General features: G+C 46.9%; 1 protein-coding gene and 1 long non-coding RNA gene across 2 annotated transcripts; both read right to left on the reverse strand.

Annotated features, from left to right (window-relative positions):
- Nucleotides 1–1,839: 1,839 nt before the first annotated feature.
- On the reverse strand, nucleotides 1,840–4,146 carry LOC135823706 (uncharacterized). Its single transcript, XM_065336549.1, has one exon. The coding sequence runs from the start codon at nucleotides 4,144–4,146 to the stop codon at nucleotides 1,840–1,842; it is 2,307 nt and encodes a 768-aa protein (XP_065192621.1).
- Nucleotides 4,147–8,744: 4,598 nt separating this feature from the next.
- On the reverse strand, nucleotides 8,745–11,411 carry LOC135822316 (uncharacterized). Its single transcript, XR_010554472.1, has 3 exons — nucleotides 11,369–11,411; nucleotides 11,035–11,066; nucleotides 8,745–9,237 (listed from the first exon to the last, which is right to left on the reverse strand). It is a non-coding gene; the product is annotated as an uncharacterized LOC135822316 (long non-coding RNA).
- Nucleotides 11,412–22,443: the final 11,032 nt, after the last annotated feature.

Consider the following 22,443-nt stretch of genomic DNA (forward strand, 5'->3'; position numbering starts at 1 on the left):
TTGGGTGTGGTCTGGTGTACAACTCTACAACAGACTGTACATTTGGGTGTGGTCTGGTGTACAACTCTACAACAGACTGTACATTTGGGTGTGGTCTGGTGTACAACTCAGCAACAGACTGTACATTTGGGTGGTCGTGGATGAACAGGACAGGGCTTTTAGACCATGTGTTGACGTGAAATGGTGTGTTGGAGTGCCGTTGCTCTTGCTGCTGTTTCTGTTACTGCGTGTGCTACTGCTAATGTTGTTGTTGTTGTTGTTGTTGTTGTTGTTGTTGTTGTTGTTGTTGTTGTTGTTGTTATTGCTGTTGTTGTTTCAAATCTTTATTCTCACGATAGCCAGTGGCCAATAAGAGATAATATTGTAAGAAAGGAGAAAGAGTGAGGAAGAATTGGGTGAGCAGAGCCTAGGGATTAATGACTACTTATGTCCAGAGGGCCAGCATAGTGGCAGGAGTGTGTGGTGAAAATTTCACTCGAATCCATTGAGAGACACCAAAGTTACGGTCAATTGAATGCCATAAGAAATTTAGGACCAGGCTGCTACCTTCAAAATGTACTGGCAGGGGTGGTCGCTACACGAGCATACAGAGTTGTGCAACAGCAGGGATATCTGGGATTTGAAGAGAGTACGAGGAGGGATTTCGCGAAGCTGGGTGGGCAAGCAATTAAAGTAATGAAGGGCCTTGTACAGGGGAGAATGGAGACAGCGATCATAGTGTGCGGTCCTATTTCGAAAAACAGTCATATTTAGAAGTTTCGTGGCAACTAGGAGCTCACAATTTTTTTAAGAGCTGTTTCTGACTAAGTTGTGGCTGCTGAAGACGATAAAAGTATCGGCAAGTCTGTACAGTTGTCCGTTTGCTAGATTTGGCGATCTTCCGCTGAATACGGAAATTATACATGTACTCGAACCCAGTCATTCTAGAGTAGTGGGTTTCTGCATACAGCCTTACAGAGTCCGTCAAGAAGCCTTTGAGTCAAAGTTTGACGTTTGAAGAAAAGATTGCTCTACAATGTAGAGTGTTTGGTCGTTTTGGAGCCGAATCAGGCAGGCAGACCCGAATCAGGCAGGCAGACCCGAATCAGGCAGGCAGACCCGAATCAGGCAGGCAGACCCGATGTACGAAATTCTCAACATACGAATTCCGTGGGAACTGGAGGATTAACTAAATTTATATCCTCATCACTGACATCAGGCTCATGCTCATTATTCCAACAAGAGAATACATCTTGACTCTTCCTTTCAATAATTATTTGCTCCAAAGAAGTCCAAGCAATGGACGACAGATAACTCGAAAACAAGAATGATTTCATTTTACAAGAGCATAGCAAAAAAGGAACAGCATGCGCACACAAAGGGGTGCGCGCGTATGTAGAACAAGTTATACGTGCACACGTTACACGTATCTGTGTCCGCTGAAGAAGTTACCGGTACGTAGAAACAGTTACGTAGTATGAGACGCACACTACAAACGAGCGTCTGCAATAGCCAAATGGAATGAAAACCGGTAAATAAATATCTGAGAAGACTGTAATTTTAATGTAAGTTAGTTAGTGACTTCAGACAAATAAGAAATAAATGAATAAATAGATTCTTGAACTTTCTAGCAAAATGAGCATTTCCTACACTCCCCCCAATTGGTCAGTTATGGACAATTGTGACTAGACCCAAATTAAATGCAGTTATTAGTGATCAGCGCTTGTCTCATCTCATTTGCGTGAGCAGCTGCGCGTCTCTGCGATCTTGGTCGGCGTGCTGAAGCGTCTTCATGCTGGTCAACGTCAACCTGCTGACTGTTAGACAACTCTACAGGATAGAGGGGCTGGACTGGTCTCTTCAAGTAATGGCGCTTCCGAAATTGTCCGGCAACAATGGATGATCGTCCTTCCATGGTGGTCTGACCTCATACCGTCCATTGTTGAAATCGATTGTCTCAACGAGTTCTTCATACTCCGTCTTGTCCTGGTCTGCAAGTGATTCAATTTCCCAGAACCTTTGCAGGGAGTCAGTGAGCTCTCGATCTGCTGCTGATGCCTCTTCCTCGACGGAGAAGACGTGCGTGGCCAGTGCACTGGTATCTTCTGGCGTGGGAAGTATGGTGGCTGGACCGGATAGGACCCACCCTAGCTTTGTCTCAATGGCCACAGGTCCGTCGGCATCTCGGATGATGTTACCCGTTGCAATAGTCCAGTATAGGTCCGCGCCGATTAGCAGATCCACTGATCGAGTACCTGTGTCATATCTGGTGTCGGCTAGCGCCAATCCATCGAGGTGACTACAGCACTCCACTGACGTGTGCATGGATTGGCCAGTAATCGGGTCACACAATAGCAGCACAGCATAGGCTTGTACCGTGATGTCCTCGCCGTCGGGGACTCGGATTCCAAGTTGAACTACATCAACTACTTGGGACATTGTGTTGTCCTGGCCGAACGCCTTGATGATGACCTTACGTTGATCCAGGACCGGCAGTTGCAAAGCGTCACGGAGAGCGCTCGTAACATACGTCCGTTGGCTGCCGCCGTCCATCAACAGTCGGATAGCGGCGCTGCGATCGGACTGTGTGACATTATAAGCCACGGCCTTGGCGGTTTGTAGCAATACCGATTCCTGTCTGCGAGGGTCCACGGAAGCATTCGCAGCAACAGCCTGCGTGTTCATCTCTGCCTTCTGCTGCCTCTCGCCACTACATATGGCTACGTTGTGGCTCCCACCACACTTGACACAAGAGTATGCATTCGGACAGGTCTTTGCCATGTGATTGCGTTTGAGGCATCGGAAGCACCTGCCTTGCTTCCTCAAGATCTGTCTACGGGTGGCAACATTCGTCACTGTTACGCATCTCCCGGCAGTGTGACTACCATTGCAAAAGAAGCACTTCAGTTGCGCAGGCGCACCAGTGTAGAGTGTTGACGTTGTGGCTGGTGCGGACTTTCTGGGTTGGGCTATCGGGATGGTTGGCTTAGCTGCCGGTGCCGCTCGCTCCCTGGCACACAGCTCCAGATGGACAGCCGATAGCAGCTCACCGATCTCCCAATGCTGCTCAGTCCCGGCAATCTTGCGGCTGACAATGAGCCGGAACTCTGTGGGTAATCGGGACATCAAAACAGACGTCAACAGGGATCCATAAGACTCGCGACTCATCCCGAGGGACTGTAAACTACGAATGTGTGTCTCAACGGTGGTGTATAGCTTCCTGAGGCCAGTTACATCATCCTCGCTGGTGACAGAAGCAACATTCAAGAGGCCCTCCATGTGGCTGGCGACAATGACCTGGACGTTGCCGAATCGTTGCTTGAGGACGTCAACTGCAGCCCTGTAGTTGGCTCCTGTCAGGGCAAATCCGGCAATTGCCTCTCGTGCCTCTCCCACTACCAAGGACTTTAGGTAGTTGAACTTATCAACGTCATCCAGGGTGTCATTGCCATCAATGGCCGACCCAAACATGTCCCAAAACGAGGACCAAGCTCGGATGTCACCGCTGAACTTAGGAATCTCGAGCTTGGGCAGCTTCATCCGGTGGTGGAAGCTGCTTCCACTACTGGCACTCGTACTAGATACTACACTGGAACGCGAGTCACACGGGGCGACAACTGGCGAGTCCTCACCAGTCTCATCTGGAGCTGGTTCCCGACTGTCCAGATTGCCCTTGGCTTTGCTTGTTGTGCAGCACTCATCCTTTCCGGAAACGGGTGACAGTGACTCTGACTTTGGCTGTGAGGATTGGGAAGCCCGTACACTGGCGATATTCTCCAACAGTTGACTTGCATCTGAAATGGCTCGCGTAGCCCTGCCGATGCGGGACTCGTACTTCATAAGATAATCCGCTGCATCACAAATTTCAGATTCAATGTCGTCGTTCTCGATGGCGTCCAAAATTTGGGAGTCCAAGCGACCCAGCAAATCCACTTTCTCCCGGAGTTTCTTCAGGTCCAAGGCACAATCCTCTCTATCATTTACGCTGAGATCTTCCCCTTGCCACTCGGGTGAGCTTCTCGTAACATAGGAAATCCTCTCCACAAAATCATCGATTCTAGATACCAATTTGGAGGCAGCTGACCGATGTGCTCCACGCAATCGAACTAACCGTTGGACCGACACTGTTGTCGTCTTTGGCTGATCCTCAGACTCCGTCTCGGCCATAATCACAAATCAAATTTCTCGGGCTCGTGTTGAAGCTCGAAGGACCATGTACGAAAATCTCAACATACGAATTCCGTGGGAACTGGAGGATTAACTAAATTTATATCCTCATCACTGACATCAGGCTCATGCTCATTATTCCAACAAGAGAATACATCTTGACTCTTCCTTTCAATAATTATTCGCTCCAAAGAAGTCCAAGCAATGGACGACAGATAACTCGAAAACAAGAATGATTTCATTTTACAAGAGCATAGCAAAAAAGGAACAGCATGCGCACACAAAGGGGTGCGCGCGTATGTAGAACAAGTTATACGTGCACACGTTACACGTATCTGTGTCCGCTGAAGAAGTTACCGGTCCGTAGTAAGTTAGTTACCGTATTATCTCTAATATAAGCACGGTCCTTTATTTTTTCAATGTACCTCCGCCCCGTGCTATTAATGGAGACTTTCCTTTATTGGAGACTGTTCCATTATATAGCAATAAAAACTGCTTTATGGCAGTTTTCTAAAAAAAGTTATTGTGTTCTAGTCCATGGACCCCGTCTAAAAAGTAAGAAATTAACGAAATGTGATAGCCGAAAATTAAAATTTCACACAAAACCTCACAATAATCACAACACTTGAAATGCTGCTTTCAACACTAAACTTGTACTGCACCAACAATTGGCAACATGCATGTCATGCATGCATAGGAAAGAGGATCACGAGGGGAAAAGGTCTTCTACATGTAGCTTTTCATTCTGTGTGTGATTATTGTGAGGTTTTGTGTGAAATTTTAATTTTCGGCTATCACATTTCGTTAATTTCTTACTTTTTAGACGGGGTCCATGGACTAGAACACAATAACATTTTTTAGAAAACTGCCATAAAGCAGTTTTTATTGCTATAATTTCTTTTGTTTTTTCTGTCACCAATCAATGGAATGCTCTATATCAATATGTAAATGATGGCCTTCATATCACATCAATACCATCAATACCGTATTATACGCATTGAGGTGCAAGCCTTTTCTTGCAGAAAATGGCACTAGGCTAGCATGTTCTTCTGCGGGGAAACATGTGAGTAGTGATGGACCGTGTTGATACTTTTTTTTATACGGAGGTCATTCTGTGCAGGTTGCTGTAGCAGAATTTCATGACTCTGTCATAATAATAATCTAGCCTTTCAGATATTTCAGATTTCCCCACCCTGGATCAGATTTATTTGAGAAATGTAACCAGGTGCGTGTCGCAGATGTTTTTGTTGATTCTGTGTTTATAATGGTTTATAATCATGGGTTATCGTGATAAGGTCATCCTGCATCATATTGCACTGAAACCGTAATCCTGTTGATGTCAATACAACTTTTGGAAGTAGTTCAATGACTTCAAACTGTTAGTCCACGATTTTCTAAAACAACACAGCAAAGGAGGAACAATAAACATGTATTAAAATGTAAACAAATACATTGCTGAGTGAGACACCTCGTTCCAACAACTACACTGATGAGGATAAAAGGGGCAAGGCTATGCTTGGAGGTACTGAGAGATAAACAAGGCACTCCATAAATAATAAAATCTTACACATCTTTTGGTGAGTATGAATGATATCCAGTCGTTCGACTCTTTAGGACGAACACCAAGGGTATTTATTCTGTGAGTTTGTCTTAACCTATTTTATAATACATGTTTAACCAGTGAATACAATTATTTCTCCAATAGACATACGAATAGATTTCTTCTACAGCGAAAGATTTCTTCTACAGCGAAAGATTCTAAGCCACACCAACTCATTGACTCGTCTCGTATGAAACAAATGAGTCACTGGAGAGGTTCTGCAAAACGAAAATGCGTACAAACTTTCGTTCTACGTCATGAAGTGCGAAACTTCGCACGAACTTTCGCAACTTTGGACGCGAAACTTGCAGGGAACACAAAATGAACTGTCGTAGGAAATTTCGTGAGATCGGGTCATGGCGTACGTGCACTTGGCCCGCGCAAACTACGAAAATGTGCAGAACGCAAAGTTCGTGCAAAAATTCGTACACACTTTCGCAAGGACTGTCGCGAAACTTCGTTCGAACTTTCGTTTTGCAGAACCTCTCTACTGAACGTTTCTTTAGCAGTATGACGGCAGCTGAAGTAGAGGATATAACCCGAGTCAGAGGGTTATACCGGCTGAATATAAATCCCGACTGCGATAGCAGGAGGGATTTATATGAGGGTACGGTATAACCCGACTACGAGGGTCATATCCTACTTATGCCAGGTACCCCTACGCATTTCCAGAACAACGAACCTATTTGGAGATCTCCTACATCATGCAGTACATGAACATCTTCTGATGGTTATCAGTTTTCAGTTGAAAGAATGGTCGAGCAAGGTCAGAAGGAGATTCCTCCGTGGATGTTTGGCATAAGATTTCCTTTCAGTACCAGTGCATATTGTAGCATCTTCATGATCTTGTCTTGAGTCGTGAGCGGTGCGGAAGTCGACTGAATTGCTGCGGTGCTGGAGTTTGTCGTTGAATCAAACTACCGTCACTAGTTAGATTACAGACTCTTTGGGAGTAAGTGTTACTATAATTATGGTCCAGTGCTGATTTTCACATGCGGCATCTTATAATCAGTTTTGCTTGCAAGTAGATGCATTTGCATGCACTGTTTTGTATCACATTTCAATCCAATCTATTGTAGCCTTTTCCACTGAATCGGGTTGAAGTACATGTACATGTACACTGGTATTATAAACTTATTTACGAAGGAGACAGTCTGTTGATGATCTTCAACTCTTCGAAGTACAATGTACATTGCTGACCCATTCGGGATACTTCGTGGTTATTCGACGTTCTTTATCCTCAGATTCAGTATAACAGAATACTCTGTAGACGAATTCCAGGTCATTCCTCTTTTCCATTGTGTACTGTTCCTCGTCAATGTGCCGTTCTGTGTGGAGTGTACACGTGCATGTGGTGTCCGTTGTGTCTGTTTTTGTATGGTCCGTGCGCTGGAGTACTGCCGCCGTACAACTACAAGTAAGTTCACTGCCTTTCAGGCAGTGAACATGTACGGTGGCAGTGCCCTAGCGTACGTACCGTGCACCGGGATTTATATTCTATATAAATCCCGCGCGGGATTTATACTGGCCTATATAACCATGGCTAGACGAGCGCTGATTGGCTGAAACCAGGCCCTCCGTACCGTACCATGGTATAAACAGCAATAGGCCTTATGCACATTGTACAGATGCACGAAATCCCGTAGAATCTTGTAGAATCCCGTAGACCCGGTTGGGTGTTGAATGTGCAGGACCCTATTGTGTTTACTGCTATTTCCACTATGAAATGGGCCATGAAGGCATTTCATACGAAATCTTTTTCCGGCAGAGATCTAGCTAGTCGTTAGTTCAATCCCAAAGTGAAGAAGGCTTGAAAAGTGATCGTTTGCCATGAATTGTAAGGCTAAATGGGTCAAACGCGCATGTATAGCACACAATGAACACCCAACCGGGTATGTACACACCTACGGCCATAGTACAGAACTTCGTATATCTGTACAATGTGCATAAGGACTATAGAGAAAGTACGATACATGTACAGCACATTCTTGCAGGTACTACAAACAGATTGCAGATCGTAATTCTTGCTTTGGCGGCACGAAACTTTATTTGGGGCAGTGCAATCTCGGCGGTACTCACAAATAATAAATCAAACAGCCCAGACTCGAGTGAAAAAATCCAATCACACAAGTACGAGATCTTCACGAGACGAGACTGCACCCATTGGCTTGTTTCGTATGAAGCAAACAAGTTTACTGAACCTCTCCACAATGGAGATTTTCCCTGATACCGTATGCGAATATATTTTGCAAACTCCGTCAATGGGTCCTTGAACCTTTCCCTCCAGATTGGGAACTGCCAACGATAGTATGCCACTGACCAGTGCCTTACTTGTAACGTACCAATGTACAATGAATACTGTATAGCAGGAAATATTCGGACGGAAATATTTTCGGACAAAGCCGAATTTCGACCGTTCGTACGGATTATATTTTCGTACTAGTGCTGCATGCTAAACACACGTGTTTCCCTGCAGTACGCATGTATAGTGTACATAATTTCACATGAACAAATTTTAGTACGGAATTAATTTTAGTACAAAAGAGGCCGTGTACGAAATCGTACGAAAATAAATTCCGTCCGAAAATTTCCTGCTATACAGTATTATAGCAATAAAAACTGCTTTATGGCAGTTTTCTAAAAAAAAGTTATTGTGTTCTAGTCCATGGACCCCGGCCCCGTCTAAAAAAAAAACGAAATGTGATAGCTGAAAATTAAAATTTCACACAAAACCTCACAATAATCACAACACTTGAAATGCTGCTTTCAACACTAAACTTGTACTCCACCAACAATTGGCAACATGCATGCATAGGAAAGAGGATCACGAGGAGAAAAGGTCTTCTACATGTAGCTTTTCATTCTGTGTGTGATTATTGTGAGGTTTTGTGTGAAATTTTAATTTTCAGCTATCACATTTCGTTTTTTTTTTAGACGGGGCCGGGGTCCATGGACTAGAACACAATAACTTTTTCTAGAAAACTGCCATAAAGCAGTTTTTATTGCTATAATTTCTTCTGTTTTTTCTGTCACCAATCAATGAAATGCCCTATCAATATGTAAATGATGGCCTTCACATCATATCAATACCGTATTATACGCATTGATGTGCAAGCCTTTTCTTGCAGAAAATGGGACTAGCATGTTCTTCTGCGGGGATACATGTGAGTAGTGGTGGACCGTGGTGATACCTTTTTTATACGGAGGTCATTCTGTGCATGTTGCTGTAGCAGAATTTCATGACGGTCAAAAAATTGTCTTGCCTTTCAGATATTTCAGATTTCCCCACCCTCGATCAGATTTATTTGAGAAATGTAACCAGGTGCGTGTCGCAGATGTTTTTGTTGATTCTGTGTTTATAATGGTTTATAATCATGGGTTATCGTGATAAGGTCATCCTGCACCATATTGCACTGAAATCGTAACCCTGTTGATGTCGATACAACTTTTGGAAGTAGTTCAATGACTTCGAACTGTTAGTCCACGATTTTCTAAAACAACACAGCAAAGGAGGAACAATAAACATGTATTAAAATGTAAACAAATACATTGCTGAGTCCGACACCTCGTTCCAACAACTACACTGATCCTGAGGATAAAAGGGGCAAGGCTATGGTTGGAGGTAGTGAGAGATAAACAAGGCACTCCATAATAATAGAATCGTACACATTTTTTGGTGAGTATGAATGATATCCAGTCGAACCTCTTTAGGACGAACACCAAGGGACCGATGGTATTTATTCTGTGAGTTTGTCTTAACCTATTTTATAACCAGTGAATACAATTATTTCTCCAATAGACATACGAATAGATTTCTTCTACAGCGAAAGATACTAAGCCACACCAACTCATTGACTCGTCTCGTATGAAACAAATGAGTCACTAGAGAGGTTCTGCAAAACGAAAATGCGTACAAACAGTCGTTCCACGTCCTGAAGTGCGAAACTTCGCACGAACTTTCGCAACTTTGGACGCGAAACTTGCAGGGAACGCGAAATGAACAGTCGTACACACTTTCGTGAGATCGGGTCATGGCGTACGTGCACTTGGCCCGCGCAAACTACGAAAACGTGCAGAACGCAAAGTTTGTGCAAAAATTCGTACACACTTTCGCAATGACTGTCGCGAAACTTCGTTTTGCAGAACCTCTCTACTGAACGTTTCCTTAGCAACATGACGGCAACTGAAACAGCAACAGAGAAAGTACGATACATGTACAGCACATTCTTGCAGGTACTACAGTTGCGCTCGGTGAAATCCGGCCCGAAGTGCAAAGCCGGCGCCGCGAAGCCAGCTCCCATTACATCACTGGCGATTTGTGGGTATGAACTCAAATGTACGCACCTCGTGTAAAAGTTCGGAGTGCACGTGTTGCATGCTAAAAACAGTTCAAAATTTCTTTCATTCACTTCATGAAGTACAGCTCAAGATCAAGAAGAGATAGAGAAGAAGGACATTGCCACTCCCAATGTGTGGGCTCTTCTCAAGAAGAGAATAATTCCACATCGCTGCGAGAATGCTGACCAGCTGGTGCAGGCACTGCACCTGGAGTGGGACTCGTTGGCTCCTGACACGGTTTCCCCATACGTGGAGTCAATGCCACGTCGTGTTGAAGCCCTAATCGAAGCAGACGGTGGCCACACAGAATATGGAAGCCCTGCTGCTCTGTGTATGAAATAAACTGCTTCGAAACGATCTCCGTCTTCTTTACTTGTGCTGAACTGAAATGAATGTTACACTTGTCTTTGTTTGGCGCGGTTTTTTACACTTTGGTGTAAGCATGCATGCGTATGAGTACAGCACAATCATGCACAGTTCATACGGCACACGTGCACACTACTGTCACTAGCACTGTCACTAGCACTTGTACAACTTTGACTGTTTGAGGGCGTCAAGGGCCGCATCAGTACTGGGCGCCAGTTATGCACTTCGGGCCGGATTTCACCGAGCGCAACTGTACAAACAGATTGCAGATCGTAATTCTTGCCTTGGCGGCACGAAACTTCATTTGGGGCAGTGCAATCTCGGCGGAACTCACAAATAATAAATCAAACAGCCCAGACTCGAGTAAACAAATCTAATCATACAAGTTTACTGAACCTCTCCACAATGGAGATTTTCCCTGATATGCGAATTTATTTTGCAAACTCGGTCAATGGGTCCTTGAACCTTTCCCTCCAGATTGGGAACTGCCAACGATAGTATGCCACTGACCAGTGCCTTACTTGTAACGTACCAATGTACAATGAATATGAGTATTTCGACAACACATCTAACATAAGCCTTACCGTCAAGAAGGTGAACTCGCGTTCTTCGCACACTGTAGACAAGGGCAAAGAGATAAAAATGGATCTAAATCCGAATAAAATCAGCACACGTTTCCGTAAATGAAAGGGTGAGCATAAGCAAATGAATCGAAGGAAACCGGTCAACTCAGAGATCACCTGTCATCGAGTACATGTATTCCGTAAAAGGGGGCCTCGGCAGCGGAAAAGCTAAATTTAGAAAAGAGATCCTGCCAGCTTTTCCATTATTTATTGCATTCCGACCAAAATGAGCACACCTTTCGTAAATGAAAGAGTCAACACAAGCAAAAGAATCAAAGGTAACTGGTCAACTCACCTGTCGATATTGAGTAATATTCCGCGAAAGGAGGTCTCAGCAGTGCCGAAACGAAATAAGCCAGGCCAGGATCTTGGAGACGAAATATCCGAAACAGCTCATACAAGAAGCAGTTCCAAAGGAGGAAGTTCCTCGCGCATGCACATCCGAACACGGACTGCACTGCATGCAACACAATGTCTGCCGTGCACGTGCACAGCACGCGGCTACCAACCGTTGGTAGATCTATACCGAGCACCTTACGTAGAAACTTACGTAGCATAGCGGTGTCGTTTTTCTTGCCATGTGAACACAATAATAGAAAAGCTGACAGGATCGCTTTTCTAAATGAGTATTTCGACAACACATCTAACATGAGCCTTACCGTCAAGAAGGTGAACTCGCGTTCTTCGCACACTGTAGACAAGGGCAAAGAGATAAAAATGGATCTAAATCCGAATAAAATCAGCACACGTTTCCGTAAATGAAAGGGTGGGCATAAGCAAATGAATCGAAGGAAACAGTTCAACTCAGAGATCACCTGTCATCGAGTATTCCGTAAAAGGAGGCCTGGCAGCGGAAAAGCTAAATTTAGAAAAGAGATCCTGTCAGCTTTTCCTTTATTTATTGCATTCCGCCCAAAATCAGCACACTTTTCGTAAATGAAAGAGTCAACACAAGCAAATGAATCAAAGGGAACTGGTCAACTCACCTGTCATTGAGTAATATTCCGCGAAAGGAGGTCTCAGCAGCGCCGAAACGAAATAAGCCAGGCCAGGAGACGAAATATCCGAAACAGCTCATACAAGAAGCAGTTCCAAAGAAGGAAGTTCCTCGCGCATGCACATCCGAACACGGACTGCACTGCAACACAATGTCTGCCGGCTGCAGCCGTGCAAGTGCACAGCACACGGCTACCACCCGTTGGTAGATCTAATACCGAGCACCTTACGTAGAGACTTACGTAGCCTAAGTGAAATACCGAGCACCTTACGTAGAAACTTACGTAGCATAGCGATGTCGTTTTTCTTGCCATGTGAACACAATAATAGAAAAGCTGACAGGATCGCTTTTCTAAATTTCAACCTCATTTCAGAGGCATGTTGCCATGCCAAATTCATGTATGACACACACATTTCAGGTTTTTTTTCGCCGGTACAGATAATGAATTTACACAGTGTGCTTATAATGGAGACTGAGCACTTTATTTTTTGAATGTCGCCCCAAGGTGTTCTATTATTGGAGACGTGCTATTATTGGAGACTGTGCTTATATTAGAGATAATACGGTAGTAGAGAGGTTGTGCATAACGAAAATTAGACGTAGTCTGGGCACGAGTAACGAAAAAGGAAAGGAACTTTCGCGAGGATGATCGCGAAACTAACTGTACTTGAAGATCTTACGTTTTGAACTTTCGCTTCTTTCTCGCAAGCTTCTGTATACATGTACATGTATACATGCACATGTAGCTGTGTTGATGCACGTGGTGTCAAGATTTTTTCGCCATGGCTTTTTCAAGTCGTCCTGAGAGTTCTTCCTACTCGGCATCCTGTGGAGCTGATGGATCTCTTTCCCGCTCTCTCAGCGATCCTCTGTCACCTGGATATAGGCACCGGCGGATAATGCTAGTTATATGAGGAAATTGTGCTACTAGCACTGCTAGTTATTTGGAGCGATTATGCTAGTTATAATGCTAGCAGTGCCGATAGTGCTACGAAAATGTCAATCCATACGGTGGGAAATAATGACTTCCCTATGCAGTCACTCGGAATATGGCAGTATCACAGGACAACTCCAGACCTGCCAGACTCTTTACCAGTACATGGAAGCGAACAAATCTCTGATGAATCTTCAAATCTGCATCCACATACCGCAGAACCACTGCAAGTGCCTCTCCCAGGCGGGAAGTTCCATCAAATATGACAGCCACATACGGTGCACCTGATATCTCCTTCTTTAATTCATCTTCCTCCTTGCAGTGCAGGAATGGAATCAGCTGAGCCATGTGAGTGCTATATGTTAAACGTCCGTAACCACTCTCCAGGAGAGGGCGCAGGTAATCCACCTTACTGAGCGGAATTCCAGCCTTTAGGAAAGTCTCAACAACGTTGGCCCGCCGAACAACATCTTCGGACACAGCTTGTGACAGACCGCTTCCCGCCAGGTCAGACGTGCTTTCACTTGAAAACTTTTTCCACGAAATAGTTATTGCCTGTTGGTGAAGTTTCGCCCGTTTCTTACTCTCCTTTCCTTGCACATGTCGTTGGCTATTCACATGCGCTTTCACATAGCCTTTGGGTAATCCTGAAATAAAGATTATTATTATATAAAGATTATTACAATGCTGTGCTTGATACTGATCGTCAAGTTACAAGCTGTGCAGTAGAGTTTCCCCGCAGAAACTGAGAGGTACTCGCCTGGGAATTCTGCTATCCGATCGTGGGTGCTGCGTCGAGGAGCTGCGGTGGATTTCCCAGCTGACACTCTCACGCGCTTCGCTTCCGAATTCTGGCTCGAGTCGCTTGACTTTCCACTTCTTGCAAACGACCTTTCGCGGGCAATAGCAGCTGGTTGTGCTGCTGGAAGACTGTCGGCTGCCGCGTTCTTTTCCAAGTCAGAGCTTCCCTCTTCGCAAACAAAGCCATCACTCTCACTGCTCTCATCTTCTGTTTCAAAACCAGAGCCTCCGTCTCCCGTAGCTGCCATCGGGCCAACAAATTACGACAAGCTACGACAGTACAACTAGTTTGCTCACTTATAGCGAAGGACTCACCACTTTTATAATTATTTTCACTGTCAACAACGACTCAACATGCTAAAGTTGAAGGCCGAAATATTTACAAACTACCGTTCTTACTTGGAAAAGACTCGCCGTATCATTGACATTGAACTTCAAGACAAGCATTGCAAATTTGGAAATCAAATTTGCAAAGAGTGTGCACAATGCTATATTTAGCTCCAAGTACAAGTCAGTGCAGTTTGAACAACTCCGTAAACGCAGTAAACAGTGCCAAACACGCTTCTGGCAACGGTGGCATCCAGCATACACTTTCATCTTGACGTAGTGCTAGTTTCACACATCGATTGTGCTAGACAAGGTCACATTTGGAGGCTTTATGCTAGGGCAGTGCCGGTCTTCCCCACATGGGTCATTATGCTAATTATTATGCTAGCATTATCCGCCGGTGCCTACCTGGATAGCGCTCGGCTAGTTCTGTCAGTTCTGTCAGATCTGGAAGTCCTGTCAGTAGTCCGTGAGCCCAATCTCAGAATCGGCTGTTTTAGCATCGACCGTTGCACCCAGAGAGGGACAAATCGTCCTTCGGCACACCGCTTCACGATGGTATCCTGAAGCGATTTCCACTTGTTGGACAGTTCGAAACTGATCCAGGGAGGTCACAGAAGACGCCAAACATCCAACTTTGCTCACTGACAGCAGCGGCCATTTTCGCCTTCTTCGCTTGATATTTTTGCGCTTGTTCACGGATTCTCATTTTTTGAAGCCATGAGCAGATACCACGAGTGCACATAACGCGGACACCAGTGCACAAAACTAGATTCGAATTTTTTTGCCGCTGAGAATTATGAATCGGGATGCAAACTGCATGCAGCAAAGTCACTACTGTTTGTAGTTACAATGCAATCGTTCAGAACTGACTTCCAAGAATGTCCTAAAATCTCTCGACATATTTGTTCACGACTTCCTAGGCCAATAGGCGTAGACTGTAGTGAGTAACCTTCTGGAGCAAATGACGACTGCCCCGAGCATGAACTTCTTTTCATCCTGTTCAAGGTCAAATATTACTCAGTTTGCGTTGAAGAATAACAATTACATTCGTGAATGGCCGAACTGAGAAAACCCTCATGATTTCTCTTGGATTTCGTATCCCAAGTTCCTCTACTTGGCTGGATAAATCGCCTCTTTACTTCATCATACTGGACTGGAACTTGTAGATAATAGCGAGCAATGAATTGGTGAGTGAAGTATATTTCAAAAGTAATAACCACTCGATTACTGAATAGTAGTGAATACGTAGAATACTCCAGTATTATTATTATTATATGAACACTGAAGCTAATGTGACATTACAGTAGTACAATAGGAAGTACGTCACCACACTGTTGTAAATGCACGCGCTGATCCTATCCAACCTGACGGCCAATGCAAGAGGTTGGAATTGGCTATTGATTTCCTAACACACTCATACAGCACCAAAAGCTATCTGTCATTGCTCATTTTCAACTCAACATAACACAGTTGCAAATCACCAGGTGCACATCTTGGCACATAATGTGTGCTGTCGCAGTCCACACCGCAGAACATAGTAATCCACAGATAACTACCGATATAAGATGATGTCACATACATACATGCATGCATGCGCGCGCACCCACACCCACACGCGTGCGCGCGCACACACACACACACACACACACACACACACACACACACACACACACTTGAAGTAGCTGAATAATCCGACTATGCAGTCTCCCAGGCACGCGCACACACACGAACCAGCTGCCGAATCCAACTATACAGTCTCCCAGGCATGCACGCTCGCACACACACACATGAACCAGCTGCCGAATCCACACAAACACGCGCGCGCGTGCGCACACACACACACACACACACATGAACCAGCTGCCGAATGCGACTATGCAGTCTCCCAGGCACGTGCGCACAAACACGCTTATGCGCACGCGTGTGTGCCCGCACACACACATGAACCAGCAGCCGAATGCGACTATGCAGTCTCCCAGGCATGCGCGTGCGTGCGCACACACACACATGAACCAGCTGCCGAATCCGACTATGTCAGTCTGCCATGACTGCGAAACCAGCAAAGACATACGGTGCATTGGCTGCTGCCAGACTGGTCTGCTACAGGTTTGCGACGCTCTTGAGTACACTTGTGGCATGGCAGGCCGCTCTTCGAAAAGGAAATGTTACAAATACTACACTGAATCCGATCACGGGAGGCCGGCTGTGGTGGTGAAGCAATTCTGAATGCTGTGCGCCACTCTCCTCGCTGCTGTGCAGTGTCGAACCAATGTCCTTCAAGATGTAAGTGATGGATGTCCCTTCGGACAACATCACACCAATGCTGTCGGGTTTCACACACACACACACACACACACACACACACACACACACACGGCGCACACCTTGTCGACAATTGCGGAATCTAAAACCCACCAACGACCTGAAACACGGATCGCACTGGCCGCAGTGGCTGTGGCAACACCGTGCCCCAACACCAGTAGTAGCCTGGGGTGGTGTCACCAACAAAGGAAAACGCCTAGCACGCACATGCACGTGCGCGCGCGCACACATGCACGCTCGCACACACATGCACACTCGCACACACATATGCACGCGCGCGCACACACACATGCACGCGCATGCACACGCACGCGCACACACACACATGCACGCGCCCACACACACAAACACGCGCACACATGCACGCTCGCACACATGCACGCGCGCGCACACACACATACACAGCTAATGGTATACAGTAGTATGTTGCCCGCAAAGCAGCCAGGTGCTCTGGCTTGGACCTCCAGCAGCGCTGGTTTCGCCCTCGCTACTTGTCGTCTTGCCCTCTCCAGTGCTGCCCGCAACAAAACATTCCCTTCCGGAAACTCTGGGTGGACCAGTTCTCCGTGTTGTGTTTACACCGTGCTCTGCTTTCACGTCACCGGTATGGCATTCGTTGTTCGTATCAACCACTAAGCTCCTGGTAGGTGGCCCCTTACTGGCCTTAGGATGTGGCTCTGGGTTCACTACTACATGCACATCACTGTCAGCAAGTATAGACAAAGCAAAATCAGAGGCACTGGTCTTCTCCAGGTTTGCAATTGCTATCACATGGGTGCAATAGACCCTTTGCACAATAACGGTCACGTGATCCGAGACGGGGCATCCTCTTCGATTTTTGTGCAGAGTATCAGTTGTTGAGCATGGTGAAACACTGTATTTTTCCATTTTGGAGATGGAGGAGAGAGTGTCGAGTGGTTTGCCATCGATGGCTGTGGAACCCGTGGAGGAGCTGTCAAATAAAGAATGGTCTGTGAAGGAACTGAACAGTTTTCTGCTGAATGAGGGTGCGTATCTGTCTTGAAAAAGAAGGAGTTATTGGAGCGGTAAGTTTTCCGCAGTCAGTGGATATTTCGGATTACTGTAGATTGAAATTTATTTTCATTTTCTCTACCTTCTCTCCTCTGTCGATGTAGAGAACGCTTCTCGATGCAGAACCCTGATGCTCCTAGAACTAAGAGGGGCACCAGTCTTCCTCGAGTGTACCTTCATCATGCCCAACTTTGTCATGCGTCCGAGTGGATGAGTGATGAACTTCTGTTTCCCAGAGTGAGTGCCACACCATGCGTGCTCATCTCCAACGCAGGGGCAAGTCGCCGACGACAGTGAAGAGGGCTAGGGAGCTGATGGAGTAGTACTAGTGAAGAAGCCCGTGGATAGTGTCCATGAGTTTTACTTTGGTGGCTATGTGCATAATGTGAAAGTCTGTCATATCGTGCACACAGCCACAGCTCGAACTCAGATGACTTTCTCCGCACACCTGAGCGATGAGGCTGCGTCGCTCTGCACTTCAACATCAGCAGCTCGAGCAGCACCAGCAAGCAGTCGATCTTCCCCGCAAAGACAGGGATGGGTCATGCCTTTTTCTCAGGCTCCAGAGTCTCTTGGCAGGGCGTTCAGCGTCTTCGCAAAAGCAAGGATGAAAGTCGTCATCGACAAAGTGTTCCGAGCACAACACTGTGAACGATGTCGCAGCAAACTGCGGCCCGCTTCTCGCCAGATAGCGAGGATTCAAGAGTGTGGAATGCCAGCATAGCCAGGGAATGCATGGAAAGACAAGTGGGTTTCTTAGACTAGCCAAAAGGGATGACGGTTGCTGCAAACAAGAACCCAACAGTGGTCCTTGGAAAGCATTTAGGAACTTCTTCCTTCAGAACTAAAAAAACTTCAAATGAAAAAGGCTGGGAAGTACATACATGAACATCGCGTCAGGACCGTGAAAACACAGCCTGTCACAGGAAACTAACTGTTACTTGATCACGTCCTGCAGCAAACCATGCATGCTGGTTGCATGCCAAACGCGCAGCGCGTGCACAGCATGCCCCGTCTCGACCCCTCTCGCTTATTGTGCAAAGGGTCTATTGCCTCAGTATTGGTGTAGCACTTTTCATGATACCAGCCACACCATTCACTCCTCCCTGAGCTCTTGTGCTGGCAGAGAAAAGCCCAGATATGGTCGTCCTTCTCTCGAGCAGCGCTGACGATGCGACACCAACTTGTAGTCTCGATATTACTCACTGCAGGCTTCTCGTTTTTACTAAATTGGGCGCTGTGACACAGACACAAAATTCCAGCAATATTACTCCGCTGGGCTGTCATTTGCCACTTCGTTGCCGCCAGCTGCCTCATCCAGCACCTCGCTGCCACTAGAAACGTCTTCCTCTTCTTCCATTGTTGTCAAAACAACATCAATGTACACGAAAGGAATAAACTTCAATAAAGTGATCACAATATCCCAAGTCGATATTGTCGTCAACGTCGTCATCTTCTAAAAAATAAGTTATTTTTCCTCACTTTACGCGAACTCGTGTTTTGCGCTTGCTCATACGACGCACACCTCACCACTCGCGTAAAAATATTTGTTCTCACGGTGGAATTTGGTCGAGAAAAGAAGCCCTCGCGAAGGTCTCTGGATCGGTTCTGGAACGTCCAACAAGCGAAAACGTATCCTTTGTGATGTCCTTGACCAACACTGTAAGCGGCGATTTGTCCATCCGAGAGTGCAACGGCACTTGTGATTTTGAGTTTTGGCTCACGGACTACAGTGCTCGCTACGCCCTGTGACAAATTATTCTGCTGAATCCCCGCAGCAGAATTCTGCCACTTCGGCGTCTTCGTCTTCCCCTGCGACGTCTCAGCGAAGGACATTAATTTTGATCTCGCGATGGACCTGGCCATTCTCAGGCAGCTTCGGGTAAAGGTATAGTTTAGGGTCCCAAATTATTTTAGTGGGTCAGCATGCTCTACAGAGTCCCAGGCATGCACATTACACATAGCCATAGGCCTTGGCCACAGCTGACATCGAATACGATGTGGATGGACAACCACTGGTGTATGCAAAATCACCTCACGATGCGAACGAAGACGGCGCAAAGGACCATGAAAATCGCCTGAGTTTGAAGCTCGGTGATGCCGTGCGTGTCTTGAACACCTCCATGGGCAAGGGATGGTGGTGGGTAGAAGTCGATGGCGAGTCTGGCTACGTTCCATGATCATTCCTTGGCACTGAGGATGACCTGCGCGGCGCGGAGGAAGCCTCCTGGCAGAACGACGAATATTTTGACTTCTACCCACCACCATCCCTTGCCCATGGAGGTGTTCAAGACACGCACGGCATCACCGAGCTTCAAACTCAGGCGATTTTCATGGTCCTTTGCGCCGTCTTCGTTCGCATCGTAAGGTGATTTTGCATACACCAGTGGTTGTCCATCCACATCGTATTCGATGTCAGTTGTGGCCAAGGCCTATGTGTAATGTGCATGCCTGGGACTCTGTAGAGCATGCTGACCCACTAAAATAATTTGGGACCCTAAACTATACCTTTACCCAGCTTCGTTCTCACGACCAACTGTTTCGACGAGGGTCTCCAGCCATGGAGATGGGTGCCTGTGAGCTGGGAAACTAGTTACTTGAGCCCAACTCAGTTCGGTGGTGTGCCTACACGTGGGCCATGGGCCGGAGTACACACTTGATTCAAAAAAATTATTCACCACGCGCACAAACAGCGGAAAAAGTACTCGAAAGGGTCACCATCGTCACAATGTGACGATGGTGACCCTTTCGAGTACTTTTTCCGCTGTTTGTAATGTCATTACGTTTTTCGTTGAGCACAACAGATTTTCTTTACGAATTTTCGTCACTTCCAGATGGCTCAGATTCCGAAAGATCTTTACGAATTTTCGTTATGCACAACCTCTCCAGTGACTTCAGACAAATAAGAAATAAATGAATAAATAGATTCTTGAACTTTCTAGCGAAATGAGCATTTCCTACACCCGAATCAGGCAGGCAGAGCCGAATCAGGCAGGCAGAGCCGAATCAGGCAGGCAGAGCCGAATCAGGCAGGCAGAGCCGAATCAGGCAGGCAGAGCCGAATCAGGCAGGCAGACCCGAATCAGGCAGGCAGACCCGAATCAGGCAGGCAGACCCGAATCAGGCAGGCAGACCCGAATCAGGCAGGCAGAGCCGAATCAGGCAGGCAGATCCGAATCAGGCAGGCAGATCCGAATCAGGCTGGCAGAGCCGAATCAGGCAGGCAGAGCCGAATCAGGCAGGCAGAGCCGAATCAGGCAGGCAGACCCGAATCCGGCAGGCAGACCCGAATCAGGCAGGCAGACCCGAATCAGGCAGGCAGACCCGAATCAGGCAGGCAGACCCGAATCAGGCAGGCAGACCCGAAGTGCAACTGTGAACAGGCACGATCTGAGCAAGTGTGTGGCGTGCCAGGATTGATAAACCTGACGCGCAGAACAGGCGCTTGGCAGAGAAATTTACTCCGCAGTGCGCCACATACGAGGCTGAGTTTAGTCTGCTCGATGCTGCTTGTACACCCAGCCACGCTAGAATATTGAACGAACTTGAAAATCAGGATGGTATAGTGAATGAGATCAAGTATCACCGTAGCTGTTTTTCACTGTACGTAAACAAGAAGTCTCTGAAACGTCTTGCTAATGATGCAGTGGATTCTGATCTGGCCCAGAATGGCGATGTGAAGGCGCAGGCATTCATGAAATTGTGTGAGTGGATTGAAATTAGTGTCCTGACTCGTAATTCCGCAACAGATATGACTGAAGTGTGTAAACGTTACAGTTGATTCCTGGACAAACTAGGATTGATTGGTCATGTTCAGAGGTCCTTCGCGATGAAGCAACGCCTCATGGAACACGTCTGCGATCGGTTGCAGTTCCATCGGCCGGTATCTCGCAGAGAACCAGAACTGTGGAAGAAGGCCTTAGATGACCTCTCTGGCATGGCACTGACCCAACTGCTAGCTGCCTTTCAGTGCTGAATTCACCAAAGGCTTGGCTGGGATCTGGGCTTATCACCTACGCTGCTCACCGTGCGCGCCTGGACTGTTGACTGAGGTCGAGAGGAAGCTGAACGAGTGCCTATTGCCGGTCCTGCTGGGGGATGGTGTTCAACCTGCGATTTGGTGGTCTGGCTATCCCGGTTCTCGAGAACACCGCGCCGGTAGAACTGGCTGCATCTATCCGACCGACCAAGCCACTCGTGCAGCTCCTGCTTACCGGAACCTATGAGAGCCCGCGGGGGACCCGGTGGATGGCACGTGTGCCGCGTTATCGCCTGGTTCGGTGCCGGCTGTGGCGGGCGACCTGGCAGATGGCACTCGTGCAGCGTTGTCCCATGGTCCAGTGTCGTACATAGTTCAAGATGGCGTATCCACACTGCCAATTGCACACGCGGCTGGCAGTTTGCAACTGACTGGCAGAGACCCGGTGCTGGATGCCAGGCCAACTTGCGCGATTAGCGCGGTCGGCTTAAGTACGGACAATATGTGCCTGCCAGCAGAAGATCAAGGCGAGTCTAAGCCCGGAGCAGCAGCTTCTGGTTGAGGTCCGAGATGAGAAGGGACTCTCATTTTGGCTTACGGTAGTGCCCAGGTTCCAGGACGGAACAGTTCTGAAGAAGACTGACTTCAGGGATGCACTCTGCATTCAATACGGCCGCCGTTTGGTGGGTCTTCCGGATACATGTGTTTGCGGTGCAGAACCCACTGCACGGCATGCGCTCACCCACACAACTGGTGGCTATATGATAGCGCGCCATAATGAGGTGCGCGATTTGATCGCGCATCTGGTCCGAGAGGCCGGGACAGTGGACTGGTGGCTATATGATAGCGCGCCATAGTGAGGTGTGCGATTCGATCACGCATCTGCTCCAAAAGGCCGGGACGGTGGACGTCGACACAGAGCCGAGATTGTTGCATTGTGCCGGCAGGGATATCCCGGTAGGGCGATCCGTCAAC

Source organism: Sycon ciliatum, chromosome 8 (assembly GCF_964019385.1).
Source record: "Sycon ciliatum chromosome 8, ocSycCili1.1, whole genome shotgun sequence".
Lineage (NCBI taxonomy): Eukaryota > Metazoa > Porifera > Calcarea > Leucosolenida > Sycettidae > Sycon > Sycon ciliatum.

Excerpts from the sequence above, each read along its gene's own strand:
- LOC135823706 (XM_065336549.1), bottom strand. The coding sequence starts at position 4,146 with ATGGCCGAGACGGAGTCTGAGGATCAGCCAAAGACGACAACAGTGTCG.